At 43.9% G+C, this 13,514-nt stretch overlaps 1 protein-coding gene across 1 annotated transcript in view; it reads left to right on the top strand.

The window, feature by feature from the left end:
• leg1.1 (liver-enriched gene 1, tandem duplicate 1) overlaps positions 1-13,092 on the top strand; it is a 40,118-nt gene extending 27,026 nt beyond the window's left edge. The window contains exons 4-6 of the mRNA XM_070884209.1: positions 4,346-4,482; positions 9,657-9,895; positions 12,920-13,092. Coding sequence (XP_070740310.1) covers positions 4,346-4,482; positions 9,657-9,895; positions 12,920-13,092 — 549 coding nt within the window. The remainder of the gene's footprint in view (positions 1-4,345; positions 4,483-9,656; positions 9,896-12,919) is intronic.
• Positions 13,093-13,514: the final 422 nt, after the last annotated feature.

Here is a 13,514-nt window from a genome sequence, read left to right as displayed (position 1 = left end):
TGTTAACAGGTTTATTGGGTATGAAGTGAATAGTAACAGTGTCGTGACTTCCAGATTTCATCCAGTCCAATGATGTCACTTGCCACACACGCACTGAGCTTTCTGAGAAATCAACCAGATGTAGGACAGGAGATGTAGAACGTGGTGCGGGTGTAAAGGGGTTGGGGTTGGAAGAACGTGATCCGCTGTGCTCTCTGTACTCTTTACCGCACCCTCCCCCCCCCCCCCTCCGAGTTCCTGAACTCCTTTCCCCTCTCTCTCTCTCTCTCTCTCTCTCTCTGTCCCATTCTCTCTCTCTCTCTCTCTCTCTCTGCCCAAGTCTCTCTCTCTCTCTCTCTGCCCCAGTCTCTCTCTCTCTCTCTCTCTCTCTCTCTCTGCCCCGGTTGCTTGTTCTCTCTCATTCTGCCCCGGTTGCTCGCTCTCTCTCTTTGCTCCAGTCTCTCTCTCTCACTCTCTCTTCCCCACTCTCTCTCTCTCTGCCCCATTCTCTCTCTCTCTCTCTCTCTCTGCTCCAATCTCTCTCTCTCTCTCTCTCTCTCTCTCTCTCTCTCTCTCTCTCTCTCTCTCTTCCCCCCATCTCTTTCTCTCTCTTCCCCCACCCCATCTCTTTCTCTCTCTTCCCCCACCCCATCTCTTCCCCTCCCCCTCTCTTTCTCTCTCTTCCCCCCCCCCTCCCTTGTAAAGTCCTGTCCCCTCAGCCCCTCAGTACAGATTCACACGAGGCATGTAGTGAAGTCAAGGTCACTCTGGACCTACACCTTTATTTCACAGCTCTGGAATGCTGCACTTGCCTGAGACCTGTCCTTATATACCTGTCTCTTGCAAGTGCACCCCTGGTGGTAAGATATGCTGGTGGTTACAGGTCATATTTTATTACAGTCATGTATAGCATGTTAGGATACAGTTATATATAATAATGTAAGATACATGACATCACCCTCCCCCAAGGTCTTATTGTCTTTATAGGTTCAGTCTCTCAGGTGGTCTACGCTCTCGCGTGGAGCGTCTGAGTTGTGGTTCAGTTGTTTGCCTTGGTGTCTGTTTTTCTTTGGGTGTGGTTGCTGGTATCTCGCCTGGAATGTCTGTTTTGATTGGTGTGATTGTTGTTGACTCGCCTGGGCTGTCTGTTGGGATTGCCCTTTCCTCAGGTTGTTCCCTTTGTCTGTCCACCAGGTGTGGTGCGAGTTCCACATTGTAGTCTGCCTCTGGTTCCACAGTGTTGTTGGTAAATCTGCTTTTTACTTGGTCTATGCCTGCGGCAGGTTTGGCCATTGTCCATTTGTACTAACAGTAGCCTGTTTCCTTCCTTGCCCGTTACTGTCCCTGCAAGCCATTTGGGACCCCTGCCATAGTTTAGTACAAACACTTTGTCCCCTATCTCATTCCATCTCCCCCTCGAATTTCTGTCATGGTACTCAATCAGCTTACGGCGCTTTGCCTCAACAATTTCATGCATGTCTGGGAGGATTAATGAGAGCCTTGTTTTTAAAGTCCTTTTCATCAACAGTTGCCCGGGAGGGGTTCCCAGTCAATGAGTGCGGACGAGACCTGTATGCCAGCAGCAGTCGCGACAGGCGACCCTGCAGCGTGGGACCTTCGATTTTAAGCATGCCTTGTTTAATGATTTGCACTGTTCTCTCTGCCTGGCCGTTGGAGGCCGGCTTGAACGGTGCCAGCTTGACGTGATTTATGCCGTGGTCAATTATAAAGTCTTGGAATTCTGTGCTGGTGAAGCACGGACCATTGTCACTGACCAATATGTCAGGGATTCCGTGCATTGCAAACATGGTTGCGAGGCTCTCCACAGTGGTGGAGGTTGTGCTCGAGTTTAAAATGGTGCATTCAATCCACTTTGAAAATGCATCTACAACTATGAGAAACCTTTTGCCCATGAATGGGCCCGCATAGTCTACGTGCACCCGTGACCACGATTTGGTAGGCCAGGGGCTCAGTGGAGCCTCCCTGGGGGCATTGCTGAGTTGGGCACAAATGGTGCACCTTCGGACGCAGAGCTCCAAGTCCGCGTCAATACCAGGCCACCAGACGTGGGATCTGGCTATGGCCTTCATGAGAACGATCCCCGGGTGCTCGCGGTGGAGCTCCCGGACAAATAACTCTCTGCCTCACAGAGGCATGACTACTCGGCTGCCCCACATTAGGCAGTCTGCTTGTAGTGATAGCTCATGCATGCGCCTGTGAAAGGGTTTTAATTCCTTGGGGCAGGCATCGCGAGCCTCTTCCCAGTCACCGGTTAGGACACATCTTTTTACTCAGGATAACGTGGGGTCGCTGGCCGTCCAGGCTCTGATTTGGCGAGCCGTCATGGGCGAACCTGTGGACTCAAAGGCATTCATTGCCATGACTATCTCACAGTCCTTTTCGTCAGACCCTTCCGTGGTCGCCAGGGGTAGCCTGCTGAGCGCGTCGGCACAGTTGTCTGTGCCTGGTCTGTGCCTTATGGTATAGTCGTAGGACACCAGCATGAGTACCCACCATTGAATTCGCGCCGAGGCGTTGTCGTTTATTGCCTTGCTCTCGGATAGGAGGGACGTGAGGGGCTTGTGGTCCGTTTCTAATGCGAACTTGGCCCCGAAAAGGTATTGGTGCATCTTTTTGACACCGTACACGCACGCGAGCGCCTCCTTCTCTACCTTTCCGTACCCGCGCTCCGCCCGCGAAAGTGACCTGGAGGCATAAGCTATGGGTTGTAATTTACCCGCAGTATTGACATGTTGTAAAATGCACTCGACCCCATACGCTGACGAATCGCATGTGAGAACTAGCTTTTTACCTGGATCAAAGAAAGTCAAAACACTGTTGGAACACAGAAGGTTGCATGCCTTATTGAAGGCGCGTTCCTGGGCGTCCCCCCAAAACCAATCGCACCCCTTCCTGAGTAGCACGTGGAGAGGCTCCAGCAGCGTGATTAAGCTCTGCATAAAGTTCCCAAAGTAATTGAGTAGCCCGAGAAAGGCGTGCAGTTCTGAGACATTCCGGGGCCTGGGTGCCAGGCGAATTGCTTCTGTTTTGGACTCTGTTGGGCGAATTCCATCAGCGGCAATCCTTCTGCCCAAAAATTCAACCTCGGGTGCGAGAAACAGGCACTTGGATTTCTTGACTCGTAGGCCTACCTGATCGAACCGCTTTAGTACTTCCTCAAAATTACGGAGATGGGAGTTGGTGTCCCTGCCCGTGATAAGTATGTCATCTTGAAATACAACCGTCCCCGGGATGGACTTGAGCAGACTCTCCATGTTGCGCTGGAATATGGCAGCTGCCGACCTGATGCCGAATGGGCATCGATTGTACATGAAAAGGCCTCGATGTGTGTTGATGGTGGTGAGTAGCTTGGATTCCTCGGTCAATTTTTGCGTCATATACGCAGATGTGAGGTCTAGTTTTGAGAAATGTTTACCTCCAGCCAATGTGGCAAATAAGTCCTCCGCTCTGGGCAGCGGGTATTGGTCCTGTAGGGAGACTCTGTTTATGGTAGATTTGTAGTCCCCACAGATTCGTACAGATCCATCAGGCTTCATGATTGGGACGATGGGACTTGCCCAGTCGCTAAATTCCACAGGTGATATAATGCCTTCCCGCATTGTACTTTTCATCTGATCCGTTGTTCGCCATTCTGTGGATTTTTACCTTAACAATCCTGGCGAAGACATTGATCTTTTTTTGTCTTTGCAGCCATGCCCTGGGAACTAAGCCCCTCCCACACACTTCTTCAGCCAATTCTTCTCTCTATCTTCGGAGGTGTTGTCTGGAAGGCTATTGGCCCCCAGTGGGAACAGCACCACCCTCCTTCTGTGATTTCCTGAACCAGTGTCTCCAAAGCTACGTCGGAGAACTTGAATGCCCTATCTGCTGCTCTTGAAACCATGTCTGCCAGTTTAAAGCCTTTCCTGGTGCCTGCAGCCACTTGTTAAGAGGTTCAGGCTGCCTTTAATTGATGTCAGTGGGACACAATTTACAGCCCCCTCAAACAGGCTGGCTGCACACCTGCCTCATTACAATGTCTCATCACCAATTTTCTGTGACCACATGAGATGCAAGCAACGCTCTTCCGCCCCCTCACCCCACCCCATGTATCGTGTCACAAAGCCCAATTTTCTTGCCTTTGAGACAAGCAGCAAGGCAAGATCTTTCTTATCATTGCCCATGCTGAACTGAGGATGTTGCACAATATTTGAGGTAGAGTTGACTATATTATTGCTTTGACAAGCACTCTCTATCAGCTTTGTGTAGTTCTCACATTCATCATAACTTATGATAAGCAAGATTGAACTGCTTAAATTGATGGCCCTTGGCATTTATTTACAAAGTGATTTTTTTTATTTAACAGTTGCTGAAAAATACAAAGGATATTTCCCAAAACACGCTGTCACCCAACATCTCACCAGAAGAGGATAATATTTGGCATCATATGTGGATAGCACATGTAGCATCAATCGAAGCTGCACTTACAAAATTTTCTGAGAGGTTTTTTTGTTTATCTTTAATTATTTCTCCCAATTTGTCTTCCTGATTCTACTTCCTTCATCCTATAAACGGAGTGGCTTTCCATCAGCTCCAAGTAAATTGTCTTATCTCCTACCAGTGCTATACCAGTACATTACTGTATCCTAACTCGCACAAAGTCTTGTTTACCATCACCCCTGTGCTCGCTGTCCGACATTGGCTCCCTGTTAAGCAACTCCTCAATTCTTAAGTCCTCATTCTTGTTTTCAAATCCCCCATGGCCTCACCACTTCCTCCAGCCCTACAACCATCTGAGATCTCTGCACTCCTCCAATTCTGCCCTCTTGAGCATCCCCGATTTTAATCGCTCCAGCATTGCCAGCTGTGTCTTCAGTGCCTAGGCCCTAATCTCTGGAATTTCCTCCCTAAACCTTGCCACCTCACTATCTCTCTCTCTCCTCCTTTAAGATGCTCCTTAAAATTTACATGTTTGATCAAGCTTATGATCATCTGTCCTAATGTCTCCTTATGTGGCTCGGTGTCAAATTTTGTTTGACAACGATCCTGCGAAGCCTTGGAACGTTTTACTACATTAAAGGCGGTATATAAATACAAGTTATTGTTGTGGTGAGTGTTGTGCTTCACTGCAGCAGATGAATGCACTGTACCGGCCTGTGTGCAACAAGAGACTCTTGTGCATGGTGTGGCATCAGAAGCAATTGTGGGTGCCTGTTTGAGGAGGCCGTGAATTGTGTGTTCCCACTCACTGTTCAGGAGCAGAATGTGGAGCCTGACCAGAATATGTTCAGATTTGTTCCCTTCTGGCTGTAACCATCCAGCATTTATCTGTCAGCTGCACAGCAGAATTTGTGTGGGATGCAGTACATTTGATACACAATTTTGAGTTGGCCTTATTCTATAATGTCACATGCTGGGATTGTAAGGATCTGCCTTCATACTGCTTCCTTCTACTACTTCTAGGAAAAGATCCGCTCGGAATGAGTGATCACAGTATAGTTGAATTTGTAATACAGATTGAGGGTGAGGAAGTAGTGTCTCAAACGAGCGTACTATGCTTAAATAAAAGGAACTACAGTGGGATGAGGGCAGAGTTGACTAACGTAGACTGGAAACATAGACTAAACGGTGGCACAATTGAGGAACAGTGGAGGACTTTTAAGGAGCTCTTTCATAGTGCTCAACAAAAATATATTCCAGTGAAAAAGAAGGGCGGTAAGAGAAGGGATAACCAGCCGTGGATAACCAAGGAAATAAAGGAGAGTATCAAATTAAAAACCAATGCGTATAAGGTGGCCAAGGTTAGTGGGAAACTAGCAGATTGGGAAAATTTTAAACGACAGCAAAGAATGACTAAGAAAGCAATAAAGAAAGGAAAGATAGATTACAACAGTAAACTTACGCAAAACATAAAAACAGATAATAAAAGCTTTTACCGATATATAAAACGGAAAAGAGTGACTAAAATAAATGTTGGTCCCTTAGAAGATGAGAAGGGGGATTTAATAATGGGAAATGTGGAAATGGCTGAGACCTTAAACAATTATTTTGCTTCGGTCTTCACAGTGGAAGACACAAAAACCATGCCAAAAATTGCTGGTCACAGGAATGTGGGAAGGGAGGACCTTGAGATAATCATTATCACTAGTGGGGTAGTGCTGGACAGGCTAATGGGACTCCAGGTAGACAAGTCCCCTGGTCCTGATGATATGCATCCCAGGGTATTAAAAGAGATGGTGGAAGTTATAGCAGATGCATTCGTTATAATCTACCAAAATTCTCTGGACTCTGGGGAGGTACCAGCGGATTGGAAAGCAGCTAATGTAACGCCTCTGTTTAAAAAAGGAGGCAGACAAAAGGCAGGTAACTATAGGCCGGTTAGTTTAACATCTGTAGTGGGGAAAATGCTTGAAGCTATCATTAAGGAAGAAATAGCGGGACATCTAGATAGGAATAGTGCACATGGGATTGGGGGTAGTGTACTGACATGGATTGAGAACTGGTTGTCAGACAGGAAGCAAAGAGTAGGAGTAAATGGGTACTTTTCAGAATGGCAGGCAGTGACTAGTGGGGTACCGCAAGGTTCTGTGCTGGGGCCCCAGCTGTTTACACTGTACATTAATGATTTAGATGAGGGGATTAAATGTAGTATCTCCAAATTTGCGGATGACACTAAGTTGGGTGGCAGTGTGAGCTGCGAGGAGGATGCTGTGAGGCTGCAGAGCGACTTGGATAGGTTAGGTGAGTGGGCAAATGCATGGCAGATGAAGTATAATGTGGATAAATGTGAGGTTATCCACTTTGGTGGTAAAAACAGAGAGACAGACTATTATCTGAATGGTGACAGATTAGGAAAAGGGGAGGTGCAAAGAGACCTGGGTGTCATGGTACATCAGTCATTGAAGGTTGGCATGCAGGTGCAGCAGGCGGTTAAGAAAGCAAATGGCATGTTGGCCTTCATAGCAAGGGGATTTGAGTACAGGGGCAGGGAGGTGTTGCTACAGTTGTACAGGGCATTGGTGAGGCCACACCTGGAGTATTGTGTACAGTTTTGGTCTCCTAACCTGAGGAAGGACATTCTTGCTATTGAGGGAGTGCAGCGAAGGTTCACCAGACTGATTCCCGGGATGGCAGGACTGACCTATCAAGAAAGACTGGATCAACTGGGCTTGTATTCACTGGAGTTCAGAAGAATGAGAGGGGACCTCATAGAAACATATAAAATTCTGACGGGGTTAGACAGGTTAGATGCAGGAAGAATGTTCCCAATGTTGGGGAAGTCCAGAACCAGAGGTCACAGTCTAAGGATAAGGGGTAAGCCATTTAGGACCGAGATGCGGAGGAACTTCTTCACCCAGAGAGTGGTGAACCTGTGGAATTCTCTACCACAGAAAGTTGTTGAGGCCAATTCACTAAATATATTCAAAAAGGAGTTAGATGAGGTCCTTACTGCTAGGGGGATCAAGGGGTATGGCGAGAAAGCAGGAATGGGGTACTGAAGTTGAATGTTCAGCCATGAACTCATTGAATGGCGGTGCAGGCTAGAAGGGCCGAATGGCCTACTCCTGCACCTATTTTCTATGTTTCTATGTTTCTATGTAATCAAGCAGACGCAACATGGATTCATGAAGGGGAAATCATGTTTAACTAATTTAATGGAATTCTTTGAGGATATAACGAGCATGGTGGATAGAGATGTACCGATGGATGTGGTGTATTTAGATTTCCAAAAGGCATTCGATAAGGTGCCACACAAAAGGTTACTGTAGAAGATAAAGGTACGCGGAGTCAGAGGAAATGTATTAGCATGGATAGAGAATTGGCTGGCTAACAGAAAGCAGAGAGTCGTGATAAATGGGTCCTTTTCGAGTTGGAAATCGGTGGTTAGTGGTGTGACACAGGGATCGGTGCTGGGACCACAACTGTTTACTATATACATAGATGATCTGGAAGAGGGGACAGAGTGTAGTGTAACAAAATTTGCAGATGACACAAAGATTAGTGGGAAAGCGGGTTGTGTAGAGGACAGAGAGAGGCTACAAAGAGATTTAGATAGGCTAAGGTTTGGCAGATGGAATACAATGTCGGAAAATGTGAAGTCATCCACCTTGGAAAAAAAAACAGTAAAAGGGAATATTATTTGAATGGGGAGAAATTACAACATGCTGCGGTGCAGAGGGACCTGGGGGTCCTTGTGCATGAATCCCAAAAAGTTAGTTTGCAGGTGCAGCAGGTAATCAGGAAGGCGAATGGAATGTTGGCCTTCATTGCGAGAGGGATGGAGTACAAAAGCAGGGAGGTCCTGCTGCAACTTTATAGGGTATTGGTGAGGCCGCACCTGGAGTACTGCGAGCAGTTTTGGTCACCTTTCTTAAGGAAGGATATACTAGCTTTGGAGGGCGTACAGAGATGATTCACTAGGCTGATTCCGGAGATGAGGGGGTTACCTTATGATGATAGATTGAGTAGACTGGGTCTTTACTCGTTGGAGTTCAGAAGGATGAGGGGTGATCTTATAGAAACATTTAAAATAATGAAGGGGATAGACAGGATAGAGGCAGAGAGGTTGTTTCCACTGGTCGGAGATACTAGAACTAGGGAGCACAGCCTCAAAATACGGGGGAGCACATTTAAAACCGAGTTGAGAAGGAATTTCTTCTCCCAGAGGGTTGTGAATCTGTGGAATTCTCTGCCCAAGGAAGCAGTTGAGGCTAGCTCATTGAATGTATTCAAGTCACAGATAGATAGATTTTTAACCAAGAAGGGAATTAAGGGTTATGGGGAGCGGGCAGGTAAGTGGAGCTGAGTCCACGGCCAGATCAGCCATGATCTTGTTGAATGGCGGAGCAGGCTCGAGGGGCTAGATGGCCTACTCCTGTTCCTAATTCTTATGTTCTTATGTTCTGTCGTCGACATTATAAGACTTCATTCCCAGGACCCATTTGGACTTTCTGCCGTCTGCACTCATGGAGGCCCGTATGTTATATAGGATAGAGACAACAATAATTTGTATTTACATAGCGCCTTTAACGTAGTGAAACATCCCAAAGCACTAAAAATTTGACACCGAGCCACATAAGTAGAAATTAGCGCAAGTGACCAAAAGCTTGGTCATAGAGGTAGGATTTATACGCTTCATAGAAGTATCTAAGGACCATTTCCAACCATATAAAGGAGTAGGATTCCTATGTGTGCATGGGATTGTTCCACATTAGCAACATGCCGTAAGCTTGTACCCTGGGAACCAGCCAAAATTCTCGATGTTTTAGATGTTTTCGATAGTGAGACAGTGGAATTTGCTACATAAGGTATTGTTTGGTTGATCCTGCAATCCCTACAGGCAGTCATTCTCACAAGGACTGCAGGTCAGAGCATCAGGACTACAAGTTGTAGTCCTCTCTAACTATCTCCCTGTGAACGTAACTCCCTGCTCGAAGCAGGAGTTTGTGAAACCACCCCTGTATAGCAGTCCTCGGCATTTAATGATATTTTGTGCTCTCCTCCTCCACTTGTAGACCTTAATCATTCCTAAAGTTTTTCTGAAGTTCAATATTTCTAACCTACTGTTCCACCTAGCCCTTACCTTTTCTAAAAAGTACTCGATCGCATGAAACCGAGAGCAATTGCAGTTTAAATTTGATGTTGTATGTTTACTGAGTTTTTTTTTTCTTTGATAGATTACGTTACATTTCAGCTCCTGAAGCACAGTTTGGTGTCAGCTGGGGCAGTGCAGTGGAGTTTATTGCTGCCACTCATTTTCACACAAACTTTAATCAAACCAATATCTTCCAAGCATATCTTCCTCAGCGAATGCTATTAGCCAATGATAAGGCACCATCTATTCCTGACCTGAGTAAAGAGGAGAATTGGACCCTGCTTGCGCTTGATATTTTATACAAAGGAAACAAGATGACAGGTGGGCAGCTATACACCTTTTTACTGTGCTCAAAGCAAGATTGATTGTGTTAACCTTTACTAAACTTTTTGTGAATACATTTTGCACAAACACAAGTAATATAAATTAGCATATATTGCAACAAATTATGTGTTAAAACACATTTGCCATTACATTTCAGAAAAATATTAATAGATGATCTGATTAAAACTGATCAGTTATTTTCTTTAGTTAATTGGCTTTGGCTAAATATAGCTACAAGATCTAACATCCCAAATATACTACCAATAATTGCTTAAAACACCAGCCCTAATCTTTGCATATGTGACTAAATGCCAGTAAATCTCTGCTGCAGACTGTAAAACACACTGTAATTCATCCAATTCATCAGAATAGATTCATAAAATTAAAAGTTGTTGGGAGTCTTGAGAAATTGCTGAAATCTGACTGAGCAGTTACACAATAATCTTGCTTTGTTTTCTGAAGGCCTGCAATGTAGACTTGGTTCTTCCTTTGTGCACTTCTAAAATGGAACATCATTGTTATCTTTTAATTTGTTGTTGAATTTGTAATTACTATTTGTAATTCTTTTTGTTACTTATTTTGATCTGATATAACACATTCTATGCTTGGATGGTCCAAGTTATTCAACATTCTATTGTTGTGTTTAAAAATTGTATATTATAAATTGTTGGCTCGAAAATAATAGTTTTAAGAAAAGTCAGAAGAACTGACACCTCAAAAGCATTAGCAAAGAGTATTAACCAGTTTGTTCCTATTTGTGTTGAGGTACCTGATGGATTTATGAAGTATTAACTCCCCTTTACACGGTGCAATCACTGTGAAGCAATGATTTAAGTTGAAAATTTGATAATATTTCAGTGAAGAATTTTTATTCGAGAAACTCTTTTTATATGAACAATTTAACATGAACATCTCAGTTGCAGCGTTGTCCTGGTCAGAGAGGTAAACTTTGCGCCGGCAAATGATTTGCGACTGCCGCCACAAAATTCATCAGCTGAGCCCGGAGTTTAGAGCGGGACGCTAAGGGAGACGTTGCATACCTCTTTTGGGGAGCTAGGCCGGCTCAGCAAGGGAAAATCATGAACTAAACAGCCAGCCTCGGAGTGCCATAACAGAGGCCCAGGGGTAAAATAAACCTTAAAAGAACCCCAAAACATTCCCATTATATAGCTCACCACCACCACAACATAAATCTCAAAAAAAAACAAAAACGAAATCACACTTATCTCAGGTTGACATTACTTACCTTACTACGGCCGCTACAACTTGGAGCACCTGCTTTCACAGGCATTCACACCAGGGCGCGCTACGGAGCGCTAAGGGTTGGGCGGCAACCAAAAATCGAGCCATGTCACAAGCAGGGGCGTTGCACACCGGCTCGCCACTTCCGGGCGGTAATGCTCCCCATCGATACCGGCACCAAATGTCCCGGTGGGGCGCTGGAAGCTGTGCTTTCTGCCGATATTGCCGTCCCTCTAGGACGCTAAGAAGGGCAGCAGAAGACTTAATTTCCATCCTTTTGTCTTTTATTTTGTAAGTTGCTAGTTACAAATTACAGTAACATTTTCCCTCAAAGTAAATCAATAACAAATAGGAGGATAATGTGAATAAAAATATTTTTTCTTCGAGATTTTGAATAGCAATTTAGATTCTCTAAGTTGGTGTAGAATTTATGTAGCTGAAATATTAAATAGCAAAGGATTAATAGTAACCTTAAACTGCTTCCAGTGTTGCAGTGCCCCTCAGTGGTCATTTGAATAGGAGCAAAGAAAGGAAACAGACACTAAATAACTTGCTGCTGTCAGTACTCAATCATTGCCTTTCTTCTTGTATAAACTCATGACATCCGAAAAACTATCAAAAACCAAAGCTGAACAGCTAAGTTTTGAAATGGATTCATTCTTATAGATGATGCACATCAACGAATGTTTTAAAATCACTGGAAGTACATTGAGTACTGTGTTTTATTCCCAATACAGTTCTCTCTATATCTTTTGAACACATTCAGGATATCTGTCAACAAAGAATTCAAAACACCTTTTAATTCATGTTACTACTTAATAGTATTTACTGAAGGGGTACAGTCAATGCTTTCAATTAATCCTTAGGAGGTATTTATGTGTGTGTGTGTGTGTGTGTGTGTGTTCAATAAATTGAGGTATTGTCAGTGCTGAGAATGGATCACTTTTGTGCTTTGAGTAATTGGGGTAAATTTTCACCTTGAGCTGTCCTGGAACAAAACTTTGCATTCCTCAAGTTCATATTGGAAATTCAGATATGTGCCAGCACTAATTTTCATCTATTACATTTCTATCTTCAGCAAGAACTCCAAAGATGAAAATGTATCCCCTCCTTGAGTATCATCTACAAATGCACCCACATTAATACAGCATAACAGGATGTAGTGTAAAACATTTCTCTATTGGGTTGAAATCGCACTACATTAGCAACATTCATACTTAGCTCATATGAAATTCTTCTGTCCGCTTTATTTGCAGAGACATTAACCATTTCCCCTTTATAAAACAGTTGACTGCATTCAGCATTTGTTACAAATATTTTCAACCCTGCTGTACCTTAATCCCAATTTCAGAAGAACACCAACTACTGCAGCAGTATGATTTTTCACAATTCCCTCACCAGCCATCATTGCAGCCTCTCTGTTATTGCCAGATTAGCTTAAATTGTGAAGATGTTTTCCATTATGGGCTCACTACGCTAGGAGTGGAGGTGAAACTTAACTTGCAGAGAATGCATACAATTAGCAGAGAGGAAAGAGTTGATGAAGTCCCAGAAATGAAAGAGCAGTGTGCTGATATTTTGGAACACAAGGCATTATAAAATATAGTTTTCTTTCTCGCTGGTTGAAATTAATTGATATCTTAAGATGACATTGTACTAGAGTATATACATTTTTCATTTATGATAAAATAAAATTTTCATCTTGTATTTAAGGTTGCATTTCATTGCTTCATTTATATAAACCATGTTTAGTACTTTAACACATTCTCTTTTATTCAGATGGCTGGTTACTGAAGGTCTGGAGGAGGTCCATGTGCTCAGAAAGGGGGAGAGCGGAAGGTCGATATCTGTTGGAAAATATTGCTGCAAATCCTGACCTCATTTCATCTGGGATACGTAAACTTCTTCTGGAATACATTAAGAATCATAATTGTGCTATAACTGATGCTTAATGTTGCCCAGTTCTTTCTAGAGCTGCAGCTTGCAATAAAGAATAAACATGTTCTAACAAAAGATTTTCAAACAGCATTTCAGAATATTCTTCTGTGAAGTTAAAAATTTAACAGACAAGTAAACTTTACAATTTTTATTCTAATATATAAAACTGTTTATGTTAATCCGCTATCATGAGAAACCTGTTGGGGCTGATTTGTGCCCTAATTCCGCCAGAGCTCAGTGCCTGAACTTGATCTCAGGCTTAATTAAAATAAAGGGGGTGCCATGTGGAATGCTTGGGGGCACAGTATTAGCTACAACCATGAAGAATGGAGGAAGTCTGGACAATTCTGTGCTTTAAAGGCATCGGCATTATTGAAGGGGCAGGCACAGTTAAAGCCCTGTGAATGAACCAGAAATATTTTATTTGGAGAAAATA

Source organism: Pristiophorus japonicus, chromosome 7, assembly GCF_044704955.1.
Source record: "Pristiophorus japonicus isolate sPriJap1 chromosome 7, sPriJap1.hap1, whole genome shotgun sequence".
NCBI lineage: Eukaryota > Metazoa > Chordata > Chondrichthyes > Pristiophoridae > Pristiophorus > Pristiophorus japonicus.
The sequence above is the reverse complement of the archived record's forward strand: the minus strand, read 5'-3'. Positions and strand labels throughout refer to the sequence as shown.